The sequence below is a fragment of the Diabrotica undecimpunctata genome, chromosome 5, assembly GCF_040954645.1.
Source record: "Diabrotica undecimpunctata isolate CICGRU chromosome 5, icDiaUnde3, whole genome shotgun sequence".
NCBI classification, from domain to species: Eukaryota; Metazoa; Arthropoda; class Insecta; order Coleoptera; family Chrysomelidae; genus Diabrotica; species Diabrotica undecimpunctata.
In genome coordinates this window covers 51,875,393-51,898,321 of record NC_092807.1, presented here as the reverse complement: position 1 = coordinate 51,898,321, position 22,929 = coordinate 51,875,393, and the positions used below count along the sequence as shown (strand labels likewise).

At 32.7% G+C, this 22,929-nt stretch overlaps 1 protein-coding gene across 1 annotated transcript; it reads right to left on the bottom strand.

Moving 5' to 3' along the window:
• Nucleotides 1-874: 874 nt before the first annotated feature.
• Nucleotides 875-21,438, bottom strand: LOC140441315 (exoglucanase B-like). The gene is made up of 2 exons (XM_072531960.1): nt 21,306-21,438; nt 875-2,848 (listed from the first exon to the last, which is right to left on the bottom strand). The coding sequence occupies exon 2, from the start codon at nt 2,833-2,835 to the stop codon at nt 913-915; it is 1,923 nt and encodes a 640-aa protein (XP_072388061.1). The 5' UTR covers nt 2,836-2,848; nt 21,306-21,438; the 3' UTR covers nt 875-912.
• Nucleotides 21,439-22,929: the final 1,491 nt, after the last annotated feature.

Below are 22,929 nucleotides of genomic sequence, written 5' to 3'. Positions count from 1 at the left end.
AATATAGCAGGAGACCTAAGCACTATGGGCGTGAAGAATTGGATGGAGGTTGCTCAAGACAGAAAACAGTGGAGGCATGTTGTCGAGTCGGCTAAAACCCACGAAGGGTTGTAACGGAGTAAGTAAGTAAGTAAGTACAAGGTTTCTACTGTACATGTTGAAACTTGTTGAAGGCTTCAAAGAAGTTTCTTAATATCAGAGAAATTTGTATTTTTCCATTTCATTTTACTTCATTCCAACACTTTGAGTTCCAAGTATTCCATTGTTTCCATAGCGTCATATCTTTCCGCTTCGAGTCTTATGTCTTACATTCCATTTGCTCACTGTTGTATATTGATATTGAGTCAAATTTCATATTTCTTTCCATATTTGCTTCGTGCAGATCCTATCGGAGTATTTACTCGTTAAATAGTGCTAAAGTGCAACGTTGGCATATGAATGAATAGTAGTATTGCATTTAAAGCCTTTGATATATTGGTTATTCATAATGTTTTCTGAATCCTCCTGTCGTTGGTTAAGACTAGTTTATCTTCACAATTCAGACAATTCAGAAAATTTTCTTGTCCTGTTAGCGTAGCTCTCACTCTTCAAATATCATTGATATTTTAGAGATGTCTCCATGTATTCCAGAATATTTTCGATATTTCGTGATCAGAATAACCAACCAGTAAGAAGTAATAAGTTAACATTCATATGAACTCTCGAAACTATATAGTCGAAACTATATCTAACGAAGCAGATAATTAATAAATGATAAAAACATGATTTTCATCAAAGTTAGTTTGATCAAAATCTGCACGATCCTTGCAACATTCTAAATATCAAGAAATTATTTTTTAAAAATAATTTAACACTAAGAACAAAAGTGATAATAAACGATTTAATAAAAATTTGTTATAAATCAAACACTATTTATTCATCAAACAAAAGACCATAAACTCCAAAACCTAAAGCAACATCTGTTTGGTCCCAGAATCTATGATACGTAAACTTTGGTGCAGGACCACCGTTCATATAATTTTCGATCTTGTACCACTGCGGATCCTTTTTATAAAATGATCTTAAACTAATAAAGGTTGAATTTGAATCAATAACGTCACCATTGGGATAAACTCCATGAAAATCTTTTGGAACATAAACAGATTGGTTAAAGTGAATCTCAGGTTGTTCTTCCACTGAAATTCCTAATGGCGTGCGATGCAAATTCCATAAACTGTCAAGTATTTTTTTAGCGAGATTCTTTGCTTCGACGTGATTAGCTTTAGCGGCATAATAGGATAATGTTCTGGCGGTAGCTGCTGCTGGTCCTACCCCGTTTCCATAGTAAACTACCTTACAATGAACGTTAGGAGGTACTCCAACCCAGTCCAATGTACTTGGAATCCTATAATCTTCCCCTTCAAAGTAAGTGTTTGCGATAATCCAAGATACCCATTTATCCAAAATTTTTTTAGCTTTATCATCCCCAGTTATATAATAATATTGTGCTAAACGATCAGTAGACCAAGGCTGCATTCCAAACCATTGATTTGATGGAGGATCGTATGCAACAGGTTCCCAATTATAAAACATTCCGTGGAAAGTATTCTCCATTAATTCTTCAGGAGGTTGCTCGTATCTACCATTCCAGCTATTAGAAACACCACCTGCAAATGCACCTTCAACGGATTGGAGATACTCATACAATTCTAATTGTCGGTCTAAAGATATTTGCCAATCTTCAACTGCAGTTGCACCTTTAGGAGTCATATTAGGTTCGGTAATTAAGGCATAGGCTGCCATAGGATTTTGGTAACCAAAATGAGCGACACCTTCTCCAATTCTCCACGAATATCCATATTCTGAAGCTAATGATCCTCCCCATCCAAAATACCATCCTAATAAGTAATGAGCACTATCCTTACCAGTACCTCCTGGACATTTATAAGGATCTATACAATTACCAATTCTCTTAAAATTTTTATCGAAAAAGCAATATCTTAAATAATCCCCCAATTTACCAGCCTTTTGTAAAGTATTAGTTATCTGTGATAATTGGCCACTTTTAGTTGCCCATCTTGAAGCCCAAAATGCCGCAGCAATGGCTCTAGCATCTGCATCTGGAGCAACAGAATATTTCCAATTAGGAGCATGATCCCCTGTAGAAAACAAAGGACCAAATCCTTCTGGACCACCATATTTATGAGAATCACAAGTTGGTTGGGGGATTGTTTTCCAGGCATTTTCTCTAGGTCCTCTTTGATATGTATTGATAAAAGATGGTCCAGGCTCATTAGGACCAAGTTCACAATTTCCAGGACTATTACCAAAGCCATAAACGTTATCTACATCTGTCAACCAGTGCATTGCGTAAATATCACTAGTTCCGTAAGTATCTACTAATTCTTGATACAAGGGATCGATTCCAACTGGAGCTGGAGGATCAACTGGTTCTACGGGATAGTCTTCTGGATATTCTTTTTCTGGACCATAACCAGCAGGATGTAATGGATTGTACAGATTAGTGTTAGGTTGACTTTCATGTACAGGAATTATATATTTCTCCATTATTTCCCACGCTTCATTAAATCTTGAAAAGTTATTTGTAATACCACCATACATAGCTTCTAACCAAATATAGTAACTGTGTGCTTCCGATGTTGTCTCATGGCCATAATCAGACGATTCTACAACTAGAGTTTCAACAGCGTGGTATGGTATGCCTTTTGAAGAAAAGTATCCATTACTAGGGTCGTGCATTTTATTATACTGTTCCAGGAATCTTTGTTTGTAAACACTCTCGCAGCTTCCATAATTTAAAATCACCACAAGGACAAGTAAATACAATGGCGTCATTTTTTCTTGTTACCTAAAAGCAATAAAATTATCTGTTATTAAAAATATACGATATAAAAATATTAGTAGATGTACTGTGTTTAAAAAAATAATTCAATGTGTATAAAAGATTTACTGCAATACAATCTTATTTTGATATGCTCGAATTAATGAACTTTGATAAAATAAAGGCAGATATCAAGCACAATTTTATTAATTAAATCTTGCCAAAGTACTTTCGCTCCCTAGAGCATCTTCAGGGGCATCTAAAATAAGCCAAGAAACGTTTTTTTAAATGAAGAAATTGATTAACCTCGATAAAAACTCGAAGTTAATGGATGATAAAAGTCTTTTGTGATTAACGTTTTAGACTTACTTCGTCAGTTTTGGGCTATACAACAATTGCAGAATGTCATAAACATAAAATTAAACATAAAGTTGAATATAACACTACACTAGACAAGGACAAACAGTTTAAAATTATTTAAAAAAGTCGAAGCTACATTCTGGTCGGCAACAGGAGAGAGAATGGCTCCCGGTATTAACGGAAATTAGTGGTGGGTTGCGATTTCACGAACTGCTACTTTGTCACTGCTACAACGCTGTCACAGTCGCAGTCCGCTTCAGTTGGAATAATATAGCAGTGCAGTGTACGCTACACAAGACGTTGCGCTGGTCCATAGATCGTATTTGCGACAGTGACAACGTTTACTTACTCCCACCCAGAATGTTTCGTCGCGACACGGTTTAACCGTGTGTGTATGTAGCAGTGGTAGCAATAGTAGCAGGGTAGCAGTTAAGATTAAACTGCTCAAAAAAATCACTGCTTTTTGTCACCGTGACAATACTGGAGCAGTCATATCTTGTTACAGCTACACAAAAATCGCAGGTTGGCCCCACGGTTCGTAGACTTACTACGGTTGCTTCTTCCGACTAACCAATGAACATTAAGCCCGCAATTACGTCACGAGAGTACAGTAGTTTGAATCGTAACATTAGTTTTATAAACTATTACAAAACAAGAACAAAAGTAATAGTTAATCGTCGTTTTTATGTCTTTGATGTGTGGAAAATAGTAAAGATAGTTATGAAATAAAGATGTCTAGTGGATAATAATACCTAATTATGGAAAACTGTTGATATGTAGGCAGTTTGGTACTTAAAATTAATCAGAACCGGTTGTTAACGTTTATCCAATGTTAATGCAGGATTTACGTAAATCTAGGACTTCAATCTCCATTTTACACTGAAAATTTGTCGCGTATACTGAATTTCCATCAATACTGGATTAACTATTGAATCAATTACATAACTATTTTTTTCCATTTTTTTAATATCTTTCCCTCACACTACAACCTGTGCCCGGCATTCTAAAATTTCATCAACATTATTATTACGTTAATAGACGATGAAATTTTAAAGTTTCAACCTACCTTATAAAAAGATACGAAGACAATAGGTACGATGTACAACTACAATAAATAACGTTTCTTCAATAATTCAAAATAAGTTTTTATAGAAAACACCAAGATTTCAAATACAAAAATATAAAGTAAACTGAGATATTTAAGAAACGGTGAATAATAAACTGAAAGATAATTACCACGAACAAACTGTAATAATAAATGGGTTTTGTATTCTTGTGTACTCTGGTGACGTAACTCAAGCATCCCCACCCCAGTCGGAAGAGGCAACCGTAGTAAGTCTACGAACCGTGGGCCAACCCCACGTTAGTTAATATATTCTATATGTCATATTTCATCAGTTAATTTCCTATACTAGTGTCAGTTGGACCTTTGATCAATGCTTAGTTACGTAGAATTTTGAAATGTACAGATCACATCTACATGATTGTGACTGCCCATCCAAGCTGTCATATGTCACATGTCACCTTAACATTTCCGTTAATGCCGGGAGCCATTCTCTCTCCTGTTGCCGACCAGAATGTAGCTTCGACTTTTTAAAATAATATTAAACTGTTTGTCCTTGTCTAGTGTAATGTTATGTTCAACTTTATGTTTAATTTCATGTTTATGACATTCTGCAATTGTTGGATATCCCAAAATTGACGAAGTAAGTCTAAAACGTTAATCACAAAAAACTTTTATCGTCCATTAACTTTGAGTTTTTATCGAGGTTAATCATTTTCTTCATTTAAAAAAACGTTTCTTGGCTTATTTCAGATGCCCCTGAAGATGCTCTAGGGAGCGAAAGTACTTGGGCAAGATTTAATTAATAAAACTGTGCTCGATATCTGCCTTTATTTAATCAAAGTTCGTTAAATAAGTTTTTCGAATTATAGTATAACTTTATACTATAAAACGAATAGGTTGAAAAAATACGATAATGTATGTTCGACAAAATAACAAATAAGTATATTCTTCCGGTTTTTGTATCACTTCCGGTTAAAAAGCCGGAAGTGCCACATAGTCGCAGAAATGTGATGTGATATATCCAATGGACATGTGATATATCAATCGACGCCTATTAAAAAGTTGTACTCGAATATTTAGTTCCGGTTTTGATGTTGTTTCCGGTTAAAAAGTTTTAGGACTGGAAGGAGGTTTAAAGACTGGAAGTTTTGCAAAAATGCCTCAAAATTAGTGAAATCGTATATCAATCGACACAAAGTTACTCGAAGAGTTCAAATATCGACTTCCGGTCACTTTAGGTGAAAACCTATGTTTTCACCTAAAGTGACCGGATATTAATATAAGCATATTAATATGCACTATAGCTGTAGATCTAAATAATAAATGAACTATTTTAGGATAACAGTACCAAACTAATATATTTCTTATAAAAGATTGTCAGTATTACTGCGAAATATCCATTTATATTTAATGATGGTAAAACCATCAAATAAGCAACTATTATTTACTACTTAAATTTATTTTTGGAAAACAGGTCCTTTATTCGCAACATTCTTCCCAAGGCGAATGACTTTTTAAAGACAATTTGCTATTTTTTATAGATAAGACTAATTATACAATATTACAGTAATCCTAAGAAATTGAATTTCAGTTGTGTATGCGATGGCGAGAGAAATTGTGAATTCAGCGGTATGATATACAAATACATATATACAATTACATCAAAGATATTGTTACGATAAATATGACTCATAAAACTGTAAACATTATATTTCTAATTCTATTCCATTCAAGTCTTTTCTAGATCATACACCAGCCGGCAGAAACTCCAGGTAATACCTGACGGGTCTCCTACGATTCGAAGTTTCCAGAAGAAGGTCGAATGAAAACCAGTCCAGGTGACCTTCTCGTCTGCTCGAAGGGAATCGGCGGAATTCTAGTCTAATGGTTGTTTAGTATAAATATAGAGGAACCTTTTATTTAAGTTACAGTTAGTTTTGAATATGAAGTCGAGTTTTTAGTCCGAAATAAACATTGTAAATAAATGATATAAATTAAAGTAGTTGTGTTCTAGTTCTTAGCGAAAAGTGTAAAACTGTAATAAATATATAAAGATTCTAATAAACTTATGAAAATTATAAATGTAGAACCTTTTATAATAAATAAAGACAATAAATTACATTTAATAAAAATACTACAATACACTCAAAAAGCAGTAACAGGTTGAGACAGCCGGAGCTGAGGTAGAAGACACAGAAAGTGGAATGGGCCATATAAATACCTGAGAGCAGATCTGAAAATTAGGGAAAAGGCAGAAGTAATCACGGGAGACGAGAGAAATGTGAGTCAGACACGAGTGAGTACGAAGGAAGATAGACCCAGTACCGAAGTTAAGCTTAGACCAGGACAATGTCTCTTACAAAGTCGACTATGGTGCCATGTGAATGTCCGTCTACCTGGAACAAAGTATGTTACAATTTTACACCCCCTCATAATTGATAAAAAAGGCTAAAATTATCCTCTTTATATAGTTCTCTCTCTCTAGTTCTATCCCACCTTGTGGAGTATTGGGCGCTTATGCGTTTCCAAAAGTGTAAGATTGCTAACTAGCCGCGTCAGCGCACTTTATATCTTTAATATACATCCAAACATTATGTCATGGGATTGTTTAAGGCGTTGACGTATATGTTCGTCCAGTTCGTCGCAAAATGTATAGCGTGTGCCTTTGCTAGGCTAGTTATAGTATTTTTAGGTGCTAACTCCTCGTCAGTTCGCTAACTCCTAGGTGCTCCTCGGTCGAACTAGTGTATTTTTTATTATTATCAGAGACCTATTGGTTTACATAGTTCTGCAGTAGGCATAAATAGTAGGACAGCCAAATAGAGTGAATCCGATAATAAATAAATATGGCGCGTCCAAAAAAACACTTGGACACGCCGATGGTATTTTAAGTTGCGCATTGCTTGCAATAAAACTTTTCATAAAGGGTGTGCCATGTAATAGTGGCCAATACGAACTTTTTTATTGATGAATTTCTAATTAAAATGATGACGAATCTGATCCCCAATGAGCTTATAAAAATCGAAAAATCGCCCATAGATTTTGTGTAAAAATATGTGTATTTGGGCCACGAAATAAGATTAACGCGAGACAAACAAACATGTGAGCTACTCAGAAGAGTAAGTTTAGGTAGGGCTGCATTCAGAAAAATGAGACACATCAGTTATAGTACAATGACTGCTAGGATCCAGAATATTCTATCACACAAATTTAATAAGAGCTTACCGTCTGTCAGCATAGAACATTTTGGAATCTTACAACACTAATTGCGAGGTACTGTAACATCAAATTCAGCATTTGCATTTAATATAAAAATTATAACTAAAATCTTTGCTAGCGTAAATAAAAGTTTTTTTGAGTGTTCTGATTAAAAAAAAAGTATTTTTCAAAAGAACATTCATAATTTGTGTTACCCTTTGTTTCCTAGTTGTTTCATTGTGAAACCACATACAAATAAACTTTTAGCTACGTTCTTAGTGGTATTTGCCTAAAACAACTCACGGTGTATGAAATATAAGTCTCCGCGTACTTTACAATAAGGGGTGTTTCAAAAAAAGGTAATCCCGTCTCTAGGGTAGGTAAAAAACTGAAAAATAATTGGGGTTTGCTTAGTAAAAAACTTTTGTAACGCCATCCGTTTTCAAGATACAGGGCGTTAAAGAAAAAAAAAATTTTACACATTTTTTACGATTTTGCCAAAACTACTGGCAACATTGTAATGAAATTGTATACGAATATGTTTTGGAAGCTGATACATCCCATGAATTTGTTTTTATATCTTATTCTCATAGAGGGCGCTAGTTACACGGATCGTACTAAGTATTAGTCAATATAACTTTTTTAAAGTATAATTATTAATCAAAATTTCAAGTAAACTTAAACATCATTCAATTTTACACGAAAAAGGTACTCTTGGTAAAACTCGATACTGTGTACCGTTTTCGGAATATTTTGATTTGAAAATTATGAAGTAATAATTGATGCTGGTAGTAATGATAAAGTTCTAATAGGTATACCTCTATTTTCTCCAAGTGTGCCATGGAAATCTGACATTTATTGATTGTTATGACGATAAATCAACAATAATTAGAGTTTTGAAACCTTGTTATTTGTAAAATCAAATCAAAATGTACTCAAATGTTGAATACACTGACATGTTATTAACCTTAGGCGAATGTTTAGGATGTTCTAGTGCAGCTGTGACACGTTATGCAGAAAAGTTTCCTAGAAGAAACTTACCAAGTAAAAAAACATTTAGAGCCTTTGAACGACGTTGTCGAGAAACTGGGAATGTGAGACCAAATAAAATAAATTCTGGTAGACCAAGAACAACAAGAACAATTAATAAAGAAAATAATATTTTAAATTTACTTGATCAAGATCCAACAGTTAGCGTAAGGAATATAGCAAGACAAACAAATACTTCTTCTTCAAGTACTTGGCGGATACTGAAAGAATAGCAATTACATCCTTATCATTACAGACAAGTCCAAGAGCTCTTGCCAGATGATCTACCGGTTAGAGTGGATTTTTGTGAAACATTGCAACAAAGGACAGCCCACAATCCAAATATTTTAAAATGCATTCTTTTTACGGACGAGGCCACCTTTACGCAACAAGGTATATTTAACTCCCATAATGCACACTACTGGTGTCATGAGAATCCACGAGTCAAAAGAGTATCACATTACCAACACTCATTTAAAGTTAATGTTTGGGCAGCAACTTTAGGTAACAAATTAATAGGTTATCATATTCTACCTGGAAATTTAAATGGTGATATGTATCTTGATTTTTTAAACAATTCCTTATTCGAGATATTAGAAGATTTAACGCTAAACGAGCGAAGATCTTTATTTTTTATGCACGATGGAGCTCCACCACACTTTGATAGAAGGTGTCGTAATTGGTTGAGTAATCATTTTCCGAATCGATGGATTGGTAGAGGTGCAGAAGCTCCCATTCATTGGCCTCCTCGGTCATGCGATTTTAACCCTTTGGACTACGCAGTTTGGTCGTATATTAAGGAAAAAAGGTCTATACTACAGAGGTAAATTCACGCCAAGAATTGGAAGAAAGAATTCAACGTCGATTTAATGACATCATAGCTGATCCCCTACCGTTTAGAAGGTTAATGGAATCTGTAGAAAAAAGAATAGACTTGTATATTCGCGAAAACGGAGGGCATTTTAAACACTTACTGTAATTGAATTTTATTTTATGTTCTTAGTCATTAATTTAATTTTCTTCTTTTGAGTTTTGTTTAATTACTAACTATTTTATACCAGCATCAATTATTACTTCATAATTTTCAAATCAAAATATTCCGAAAACGGTACACAGTATCGAGTTTTACCAAGAGTACCTTTTTCTTGTACAATTGAATGTTTAAGTTTACTTGAAATTTTGATTAATAATTATACTCTTAAAAAAGTTATATTGACTAATACTTAGTACGATTCGGGTAACTAGCGCCCTCTATGAGAATCAGATATAAAAACAAATTCATGGGATGTATCAGCTTCCAAAACATATTCGTATAAAATTCATTACAATGTTGCCAGTAGTTTCGGCAAAATCGTAAAAAATGCGTAAAATTTTTTTTTCTTCAACGCCCTGTATCTTGAAAACGGATGGCGTTACAAAAATTTTTTACTCAGCAAACCCCAATTATTTTTCAGTTTTTGACCTACCCTAGAGACGGAGTTACCTTTTTTTGAAACACCCTGTATATGGCGCACCACCATTTACATTCTCGTTATTCAGTTATTAGTTGGTAATAACAAATGTTTTGAACCGGGCTAGTGGTATAAGCAATTTTGGTGGTTTTAAGATTATTTCTCTAGACAGGTAACTTTATTTTTTATTTACAATGTTAAAAATATTTGTATCTATGATTAATACTTTCTATTACTAAAAGTTTTCAATTTACAGCCTGAAACCACTAGGAAACTAGATATATACTTATTTTTTACAGTGAGCTAAACAATATGTCGTCGGATGGTCTATTCACATTGTTAGAGAACATTCCTTCAGATGGCGAGTTAGTAACTTTACTCTCGTCAGAAACGTGATGGAGACTTTTCATTTACACCAACTTCTGCCACAGAAATTCAAATTTTTAAAAATTAAAGAATAAAAAGGTTGCCCAGTTATGTCGATAAGATACTCGTCATCTAGAGAGGAACTACGAGATCACTACATGAGTTCAGTTATGTCTGGAGATTAGTTTGCTTGCCATCTTGGAAACGCGCATTTAGCAGATAATTCGGTGATGCCTCGTCGCGACTCTCCAAATTATGACACGTAGTATAAAGTTCGCCCTTTATTGGATACTTTATCAGAAACGTTTTGTTCTTCATATGGCCCTTCAAAACATCAAACCATAGACGAATCTATTATTCGTTTCAAAGGTCGTAGTTGTCTAAAGCAATGTATGCCTCTAAAACCTATCAAGAGGGGTTATAAAGTTTGGATTCGATCTGACGAGAATGGATATGTTTGCCAATTTCAGATATAGGTAAGTTGGAAAAACTAATGATCAACCTGAAAAAGATTTGAGCCAAAGAGTTATCTTAGTTTTGACTCGAGATGTGGCGGCAAAAGGATATCATGTTTTTTTGATAACTTTTCCAACTCTATGGCCTTACAAAAAAACTTCAAACAGAATGTATTTATGCGTGCGGCACTGTCAGGCCTAACCGAAAAGATATCATCCGAGGACAATCGAACTCGAGTTTCAGCAAAGATGGACTGGTGTTTCTAAAGTGGAGAGACCGGAAAATAGTACATTTTTTGGGAAATCATCAAAACCCTTCAGAAGAAGCAACTGTTTCCCGCGAGCAAAAAGACGGAAATTCACAAGTCGTGGCCTGTCCAACGATTTTTAAAGAATATAACCAGCATATGGGCTATGTTGACAAAATAGATATGCTGAAATCTGTGTATAAGATTGCGCAAATCAAAGAGATGGTGGCACCGAATTTTGTGACATTTCATAGATATATGTGTTGTGAATTCTTTTATTCTCTTCCAACACAAAGTCAAATGCGCATTTCCAAACCTGAATTTTTTTAAGGTATCTGTAGTTTAAGGGTTAATCGCCGTCAGTTGTAGTAAACCTTCACCAAGTAGGGTTGCTTCTCCCTGCTTCACATGGAAATATTTCAAAAAAATTGTGCCTTATGAGAAACGCTTTGATCAATGTTTGCTAATACCTCAACATGGGACATCTAGACGATGTGCTTCTTGTATCACTAGTAAGGATCCTCACAGGTGGGTGTTCAAACGTGTAAGGTTGGATTGTGCCTTACGGAAAAAAAAGAACTATTTTTCTAAAAATCTCTAGAAATCTCTAGGTTTTTAGTGGCATCATATCGAAACTACTGATTGTATATAAGTTTCTAATATTTCTAGTGCATTTTTCTACTTGCAAAAAGAGTTGGCTATAAGCTGGCCAACCCGCTGATGACCTCTTTTACCTTCATTAAACAAATGTCTCATTACGGAGCAAATTATACAGTATGCTCTACTTTTATATTCAGAATATGACAACCAGGGGAATCTTTCCATCCATTTCTTGGAAAGGGCAAATTTCGTTTTGTAAAAATGAAAAACTTGTAATGTTTGGATGCAATTCAAAGCTGTTTTAAAATTTTGTTCTTTAGATAATCATCCTCGATTTTGTGTTAATGCGCAGAAAAACCAGCATTCAATTCAGCAGAATCCAAAGATCACATAACATAGGTGATAATGAATGAAACTCATGAATGAAAATTGCATATTGCTATCGCTTTGATGAATTGAAAAGCCAAATATACATGGCACAAGAGCACAATTTCTCAAACGTTTCGTGTATGAATCGGTATCATTTCATTTTGCTAAAATGTAAACTTTGCAGTTTTAGAACAGTTCAAGAAGATAGAAAACGATTTTATTAAATCGTAATTCGTTCATGGTCATCAAAGAAGCTGGCACCTTTTGTAGTTACCACTTCAGATGGGATATAAGCGGAGACATTTGTTGGCCGTTCTGTGTGTGAATTTGTATCTACCCGAGTCACTGTCGAAGCACGGTTATGCAGAAATAACGCGTTATAAGACTTTAATGATACCGATTCATACGTGGAGTGTTTGACGAATTGTGTTCTTGCGCCATATATATTCGGCTTTTCAAATCATCAAAGCGATAGCAAGCTTTTACTGAAATGTAAACTTTCCATGTGTACAGTGTGTCCAATTAAGTCTGCATCATATGGACACTATTTTATTATTAATTTTACGAGAAAAAGATGTTCTTTATAAAAAGTTGTGCATGGTCTAAAACCTAAGATGCAATCATCAGATATCAAATTTTATCAATATTATATAAGGTATGTCAAAAATTATGAATTTTGCTCAACAGTAAAGTACCTTTATATTTCACAATATCGAAAATTGTTATTATAAAAAGTTGTTTGAAATTAAAAACTATATTTTAATATGCAATTACATCCTTTCAATTGAAATTATTTTTTAGCAAATTTCTGTCAAATTACTCATTCGCATCATAATTTTTATTTATTACAAGTATGATAACTTATTTATTATTAATTTTACGCATGGACGCTTTGCATGGACTAAAATCTAAGTCGCAACTATCAGATATCAAGTTTTATTAATAATATACGAGGTATGTCAAAAACTATGAATGTCGTTCAAGAGTAAGGTACCTACCTTTATATTTTACAATATCGAAAATTGTTATTATAAAAAGTTGTTTGGAATTAAAAGCTATGTTTTAATATGTAAACAGACAGATATATTCCTCTTAACTATCCCCAGTAATTGCCAATATCTTTATGGAAGACTTCGAGACCCCAGCACTATCCACATCAATGCTCAAACCCACATGTTGGCTAAGATATATTGACGATACATTCGTCATTTGTCCCCATGGCAGGGATCCTTGGGTATCTTTTCAAACCCGTCTGAATGGTATATATCCTAGTATCCAGTTCACGGTGGAGGTGGAAACTGATTCATCCCTACCGTTTCTCGACGTTATCATAAAGAATAACGAATCCCAAGGTTTTTATCACTCTGTTTATCGAACATCCACCCATACCAAACGTTACTTGCATGCCAACTCTCATCATTTCACTTCACAAATTAATTCAGTTATTAATACACTTATCTACAGATCAATACGCCTTTGTGATGATGCAAGTATACCCGCTGAGCTCTCTAGTTTAAAACAAGCCCTCGTCCAAAACGGTTAAAGCGAAAATCACATTAATAGAAGGATCCACACACATCAATCTCCTATTCAATCTCAACCCAAAGACTTAGACCCTCATCATACGAAAGCTTTTCTTTCTTACATCAAAGGTGTCACTGACAAAATCGACAAAATTCTAAAATCAAGGGGAATAAAACCTCCAACAAAATCTTTCATCTCTTGTCCGATCAATCAAAGACAACATTCCAAATGAACAATACGGAGTTTATGAAATTCCTTTTGCAGACTGCCCCCGATCCTATATAGGCCAAACAAATCGTAGAATCCAAAATAGGATTTATGAACATTCCATTTTTGTTCGCAATTCCGACTCAATTTCAGATCAACACCATCTTCATACAGGTCGCACAAGTGATTTTGAAAACTCCAGAACCATAGCCCCCATCCGCTTCTATAAATCAAGAAGTATCCGAGAAACCATAGAAATTGAAAAAAGGCCAAATTGTCTCAATAAACGAGATGTCGGCATACGGTTACCTTCGACTTGGAGACCTCTCATAAAGTAAATACCATTACTCCACCCGTCATTGAAAATCCTACTGTCAGAAATGTTCGCGCCAACCCCGCGCCAATCCCCGCACCAATTCCTACGCTGGCCCCCGGGCCAACCACCACCCAAGCCACGTCACCATCGACGGTATAAATGACATGTCCTCTATTCCCAGTACCAGTAATGCTCTGATTAGTGATCAGTGACTCAGGAGACTGAGACCTCGGAAGCCCTGAAGAAGACATCGAAGAAGATGTCGAAAACTCGGCGAAATGATAATCGACGCGATTCAATCCGTAAGACTGGTGAGTTTAATATTAATTCCTGTAATAGTATTAATCTTAGCTCTAGGTTTAATTGTACTCATCGCGGAAACCTTTCTGAACAATTTATATAATATATATAATATAAATATATATATATATATATATATATATATATATATATATATATACCAAAACAACTCAATAAAAGTAAAAGTAGAAGAAGAACTAACTGACCCTATTGAAGCTGGAAATGGGATAAGATAGGGAGATTCCCTGAGTCCTCTATTGTTTAACCTCGTTATGGATGAAATAATAAAAAAAGTAAGAAGTAAAAAAAGATACCAAATAGATACTACTCTCTCAGTGAAAATGGTTTACAACGCATTCTGCACCAATTTAATATAACTGCCAGAAAATTTAACATGTTAATTTCCACAAAAAAAAAAGACAAAATGCATGGTTATAACAGCAAATTTACTAAGATGTAAATTGGAGTTGGAAGGTCAGATAACAGAACAAGTAATGGAGTTTAAATATCTAGACATCACATTATCTAGCTACGGAAAGCTCGAACCAGATGTGAACGATCAAGTAAATAGAGCAAACAGAGCTGCAGGTTGCGTGAATGAAAGAATATCTTCTTCTTCTTAAAGTGCCTATCCGTTCCGGACGTTGGCGATCATCACGGCTATCTTCACTTTGCTTATTGCAGCGCGGAACAGTTCAGTGGTAGTCGTGTTATACCGTGAAAGAATATGGAGAAATAAAAATATGGGGAAAGAAATGAAAGGCAGAATTTACAAAACAGTCATCAGATCAATAATGATATACGCGGCAGAAACACGACCTGATACAAAGAGGACAAAATGGATGATAGAAACAGCAGAGATGAAAACAGAAACATTGATGGTAAAAACACTATGGGGCAGAGCTAGAATTACAGATATACAACGTAGATGCAAGGTGAAAAAAAAACATCAAGTACTGGGTAAGAAATAAAAGAGTAGAATGGAATCATTTAAGCCGAATGACAACAAATAGAGTATTAAGGACGACAAGACGGTTCCTTTTTAGGCACATTGAAAAATAGACAGAGTCATGTTTATTTAAAAAAAAAGAAGATATATATATATATATATATATATATATATATATATATATATATATATATATATATCTTCTTTTTTTTTAAATAAACATGACTTATATATATATATATATATATATATATATGTATATATATATATATATATATATATATATATATATATATATATATATATATATATATATATATATAGTTCAGTTTGCACATTTCAAAAACATGCGTATTATATATTACAAATACAAATACATTCTTTAAGAAAAAAATCAGAAAATGGACTTGAGTAGCACCAAATGGAACCACTAAGAACGAAATTGACTTCATTCTAATTAACAAGATTGCTACAGTCAAAGATGTCAGAGTAATAAATACATTTTAAACAGGCAGCGACCATAGACTAATCAGAGCAAAAACTGTTCTAGATCTGAAACTAGGAAGAGATAATATCGAAACTCAAAGTCACGCACAAAGGTCAATGGAGAAATGCATGCTAGTTATAACAAAGAGAAATCGAAAAAGAATAGAATGGATCAGATAGAAAATCAAGATCAGTGATATAATTCACAGAATTAAATCTTTAAAATGGTACTGGGCGGGACATTAAGCGAGAAGAACTGACAATGACAATAGATCACATCACATGACATCCACTAGAATTACACTGTGGTATCCAAGATACGTCAATAGACCAAGAAGCTGTCCAACTTTAAGATGGGACTATGACATAAGACATAAGGGAATAAACCGGTACAGTATACAGTATAGCACAAAAAACGAATTGATTTTAGACAATCGTGGGCAGAAATGAAGACTGCGACTATGAAAGGAGGCTGCACCATAATCAGTAGAATACGCTGATAATGATGATGATGATATATATATATATATATATATATATATATATATATATATATATATATATATATATATATATATATATATATATATATATATATATATATATATATATATATATATATATTGTTATGATGTATTGTTTGTTTGAATGATGAGCAATGAGTATTTTAATAATATAGGGTTTTTATCGCGGTTCTCAAAGAATTAGTTTGTAAGTATTGTGATTTTTAGGGTACAAATTAATTTCCATATATACAAAATTCAACAAGTATGATGTCAAATTGATTCAAAATAATGAAATCTACCATCTATTTAACAAATCAAGTCTATTGAATAAAATGGATATATCAGTAAGCTGTTAGTATTTTTATAATTAGTGTTAAGTTTATAATATATTACTTCTTTTTGAAAAAATGTACATTTTTCTTGATTTATTTTAAGTCCAACTTTATCTAATCTGTTTATTATAATTTTTAGGTGTTTCTCATGATCTTCAGCCGTTTTAGAAACAATTAATATATCACCAATGTAGTGAATTACAAAATGTTCATATTGATCCAAAATATCATGAAGACATCTACATAGAGCACTGCAAGATGATTGAAGTCCAAATGGTACTACTTTGAATTGATATACTACTCCATCTATCTGAAATCCTGTATACTGTCTACTTTTTCTTTCTAGAGGTATTAACCAAAAACTATGCTGTAAATCGATTTTAGTGAAAAATGACATTCCTGTAATTCTTCCTAGTATTCCATCTATACTCATTGGTGCTTCAAATTGCTTTTCAGTGATCTTGTTAATATTCCTTGCATCCAAACATAATCTGATTTCCCCTGATCTTTTACGTACTACTACTATTGGATTTATAAAACGTGTGTCTGCCTTCTCAATGATTCCATCTTCTAACATATTATTAATTGTTTTGTTTACTTCTTCTCTGTATTTATATGGTATTGGGTATGATTTTGTTTTAAAATCTTTTTCTTCTTTAACTTTTATACTATGGATATAATTTTGTGCAATTCTATTTTCTTTATTGACAAGTCCCTTGTGTTGCTGCAATATGGAAATGACTATTGATTTATATTCTTCAGGGCAATTTAAAACTTTCATCATATCTTCTTCTTTACAAATAACATTATTCTTCATTATGTACATATTATTCCTTGCTTCCAATTTTACGCACTCCACCTCGTAGGCATCCATCTGCTTAAAATTTCCATTCCTTAAATATTCACTACAATAATTATTCTTTACATTCTTTTGGGACATTTCCCTATCATCAAAATACATTTCTTCTTCATAAACATCATTATTTTCTTTTAATAATATCCTATCAACTCTTATTCCTTCTTCCACCTCATCTTTCTGCATAAACTTAATTATTTGCCCTTCCAAAGTTACCATTTTTTCTTCAAAATCTATCTTTACTTTCTTCTTTTCCAATTTATCATTTCCCATTAATATATCAACACATAAATCCTTGACAATAAATCCTTGCATATTAATTTCTTTATTAAGAATATTAATTTTAAAATTGGCTAGTTTATCAATTTCACCCAACTTCTTATTATTTGCACCAATAATTTTAATTTTTGGAATCTTTATTATATCTGATAGTTTTAATGTATTAAAAATAAAATTCTCTGAGACTAAAGTACTTTCTGAACCAGTATCTATCATAATTTTAATCATTTTATTTTTGGCCAAAGCATTTATATAAATTAAATTAATAGATTCAATAATTTTATCTTCATCTAAAGAAATAAATTCAGAAGGTTTTTCATAATAGCAATGGCCTAACTTGTAATTCAGAAAGTTTACTGCACAAAATTTTGATTATTAGAATTGTCAGATTGTATCTGACCACTTGGATCTGATGTCCTATGTCTTTCCCTACTATGACTTCTACTCACATTTTCTTGCCTTGTACTATTTCGTTCCCTGTCTTCGCAGCTTCTATTCCTTCGAACACAATTTACCTGTCTGTTATAGTTAGGTCGCTCTGTATTTCTTCTATTGTTAAAATCTTGTCTATTATTATTAGTACTGTTATTAAAATGTTCTCTATTATAACTAGTATTGTTATTACAATTCTGTCTATTTTGATTACTGTTATTATTATTAAAATTTTGTAAATTATTACCATATCTATAATTATTGTTATATGATTGTCTATATTGTTGATTATCATTTTTATTATATTGAAAGTTATTATTGCCTTTTCTATTGTTGTTATTATTACTTGTCATATTACCTCTTTGTATTCTTTGAATAAAATTAATAAAACTATCTATTGTTTGAATATTTTGTACAGTTACGGTTTGCACAACATCAGCGTCAAAATGTCTAGATACATTTAAGACTGTTTCATCCTCTCTAAGTGGTGGTTCTAAATATTTTGCAACTGTTATCGGTTTCAATGCATAATCTACCATATTTGATTTTAAATTGTGATTATACTTTCCAAAATATAGAATTTCTCTAAACTTGGCTTGCTCTAATTCACCCCAATAATAATTTAAAAATTTATTTTCAAATGTTTGAAAATTATCTAAATCATTTTCAATACTAGCAAACCAAGTTGCTGCATTGTCATTTAATGTCATTCTAATATAATCTTTAATATCATTAATATTATTCACGAATCTTAATTTATGTTTCAAACTATTTATGTATACTCTAGGATGCAAATTTTTTATATTACCAGTGAATTTAATCCCAGTCTCATTTGTTAAATTTAAGTAAGGTCTCCCTATGTCTCTCATTTGTGAAATATCATCTATTCTCTGTTCCACATTTCTTATTTGATTATTATTTATTTGGATATTTTGTTGTATATCATCTAATTTTTCTTCTGTGTTTCTCCTGTCTTCGTTAATTTTTACTTCTAAGTTACATTTCTGCAACTCTATTTTCTGTTCTATATCTATCTTATTATCTTGAATAATCCTCTTTACTTCTGTCCTCTCATTTTCTATCCTTTTCTTGTAGTCATTCCGTATATTTTTTATTTCATTTGCTACTTTTTTCTCTGCAGCTTCAAGTTTTTTATCCATTTGTTTTTCTATTTGTTTTACAATTTTATTATTATTATCTTCTATTTTCTTTTCTAATTTTCTATAATTCTCTTCTAATTTCTGTTCCATTTTTTTCATGTCTTCTTTGACTTCTTTTGAATTCTCTTCCAATTTTTTTATGTCTTCTTTGACTTCTTTTGAATTCTCTTCCAATTTTTTTATGTCTTCTTTGATTTCTTTTGAATTCTCTTCCATTTTTTTCGTATTCTCTTTCATTTTCTTGTTCATCTGCATCATTAATGACATCAAAGCTGCCATATTGACATTTTCCTCTCTTTCTGGATTCATTTCTGCAGTATCTTGTGGAACTTGAACTAAACTCTCCTCTTGTATAGGTTGTGTTTCTACTTCCACATCTTCTTCATTCTTTGTGCTTCTTGTACCTTTCTTTTCTTGAGACATTTTGAGACTTTACTTGTTCAAATATAATTAAAAATAAAATCTATAATTTTTTTTTAATGAAAATTAATTTAATTATATGAGAGCACTTATCTTCCCAAACTAATTCTTTTAAATAGAGAGCCCCACGTTGGGCGCCAAATTGTTATGATGTATTGTTTGTTTGAATGATGAGCAATGAGTATTTTAATAATATAGGGTTTTTATCGCGGTTCTCAAAGAATTAGTTTGTAAGTACTTTTTTAAATTATCTTTATTATAACTATTATGAAACACACATATATATCTAACCTAGCCAATGTAAATTTAAAATAAACTATCTTTAAATTGATACTATTATAAAACTAATTAAATTCTATAGACAATGTAAAATTTAAACAAACTATCTTCAAAATTGAAATTGTTATGACATTAACTAAATTATATTAACAAAATTTTGTACCTTTCTTTCACTGAATGCCTAAATGAACTGTTTTCCACTATATAGATTCTAATCACCACTGAATGTCTTCGTACTTCGGTTATCCTTGTTTTTGTGAAATTAATTTTTCCAATTATCAGCTTCTACCAATTTAAGATATATTTTTCTTCACCAGCATTTATAAACCACCAAGCAAACCAGCAAAACAGCATTTATATTTATTCTTCTTTTCAATATACCAATATCCAACCAAGATTCTTCTAATATACTTTTTTAATCTTCAATAATTATTTGTGTATAATTATAAATGTGCATTAAAATATATGCATAATTTTTAATCTTCATTTAACTCACTATATTAAACAATTGGACTATTTGTAACTGATTCACTGACTCCAACTAACTTTCATATTTCTTACTAAACTGCCTGACTTCTTACTAAAAACTTTTCTGACTGCACTATCTTGAAAATTCTGAACAATTGACTTCACTAACTTAATGAATCTATCTTCTACTAACTTTCATAATAAACTGGCCATCTTGAATCCAAATCACGGGTATTTATATCTTTTCAATCTTCCAGAACCATCTGGTAAGAAATCATGTTCGATTTAGTTCTATTTCTTCTATATGGATGTTCTCGAAAAAAATATCTGTTCTATCCACCGACATAATCATTATTCCAGAATGTTCCAACATAAACAAAGATCAAATTCTGCATTCTGGAGAATTCGTTAATGTTCTATTGATAATTTTGTTGACATTTAGGCTTTTCAGATAAGAATAAACATTTAAATCATTAAATATATATAAATTAAACATTTTAAACTAACATTATTATTATAACCCCACTTTAATTCCTAAAATCTCACTTGGAGAGTATGTATAGTGTGTTGCCTAGTCACATGGCTCACTTAAATATATCTACAAAATCATAACTACTAAAATACAACTTTTTACAATTATTATATGCTAATTTCTTAAAATTGCCCTCACATAAATATATTTTTATAAAATTCTCTAGTATATAACTTATTTAAAATAATCAAATACTTTTTTTTTATCTAATATTATCTAGTATATAACTTATAAATTAATTTTTTAAACAATATCATTTCAACATATATATATATATAGATTTAGTGAATACTTACTTATTCAACTATACATATGGGTATATTATTAAAACAACGCACTTAACTATAAAATAAAACTAAAAATGATCTCCTAATTTAACAGATAATAAATGAAAAAGTCATTCCTATTCGAAAAGCCAACGAGTCAACACCTCGGCTTCTTCAAATAGTATTTCTTATAAAAAAAAACTTGTCAGTTAATGTGTTTTGTTATCAAGTAATTATTGAAAGTGAAAAGTTTTTTGTGAAACAACTTGGTATGTAAACTTTATAATTGATACAAACACAATAAATAGGCCAGGCATTGCGCCTGATTTTCATTAAATATTTTGGCATCCAGAATATTTAAAAATGCTTCTTCAACCCACCGCTCCAAGCTACGCAGCTGTTACCACATCAAAAACAACAAAACCTACACCGGCGACCACATCATATCCTAGCAGAAAGCAAGCAATAGTATTAAATGCTCTTCCGGATACAGCTCTCTTCGATTACATTAAGGCAATCGGTGAAATCGTAACACCAAAGCGTATTACCCACGCTTCCCGCATATCTAACCAACGCATTTGCATCTTTCTTGCTTCTATTTCTGACGTCGATATTCTTCTTAAAAACAATCCCACCGTTTCCGTTAAAAATGAAATTGTCCACATCCGCAGACTCATTTCCCCAACTAAAAGATTGTTAATATCTAATGTATGTCCATCGATTCCAAATCAACTTATCGAGCAGGCATTAAAAAACGAACTTGGTCTGCAACTAGCCTCACCTGTATCTCAGATTCGTACAGGCTCACCCGATGAAGATTATTCCCATATATTAAGTTTTCGACGGTCTATCTACGTAATACCAGATAAAGACAATTTCGAAATACAAACCTCCGTATTAATACATTTTGAAAACACTTCCTTCCGAATCTTCGTTACATCAGACAAACTAGAATGTTTCCTTTGCCAAAAAGCCGGACATACGGCTGAAACCTGCCAAAACCCACCGGATACCACTACCCACCCCCGTTTCGCCCAAGTACCTAATGAATCCACCAACAATAGCCCCACCGCACCTTCCGGCACCTCTCACACTTCTGACCCAAATTCTGCCTCCGACAATTTATCCAACATCACACCTCTACCTTTAGATCAACCTCAACCTACACCTCCTACTATCGCCCTCCTGAAAAGAGCCCATTCAACTGACTCAAGCCTTGATTCTCCCCCTGTAATTGCCATTTCAGATCCTACTACTCACACTCCAATAGATCCACATTCCCTCGATGACACCTCCTTCCGGGCCCCCAAATCAGCCCCTAAAAAAAAATCGAAAACCAAAGATACAAAACCATCAGCCAGTATCAGCCCGTCTGCCCGCTTAATCATAGAAAATCTTATAGCAGCAAACCCATCATCCTTTTCAATTAACTCGCTACAACTAATTGCTTTCTTGGAAAATTCTTTCGACTGCCATGACCCCTTAGCTGAAGCATACCAATTTACTACGAACATTAACGCCCTTCTTGATGACCTTAAACAAATATACCATAATATCTCTGATAGATCACTTAAAAATCGTATAACTCGCCTACAAAAAAAAATTAAGGCTACGATGAATCTAAATGATGTTATTGACACTGTTAGTCTTGCAT

Bases quoted from the DNA above. Each gene is read 5' to 3' on its own strand.
- LOC140441315 (XM_072531960.1), bottom strand. From the start codon at position 2,835: ATGACGCCATTGTATTTACTTGTCCTTGTGGTGATTTTAAATTATGGA.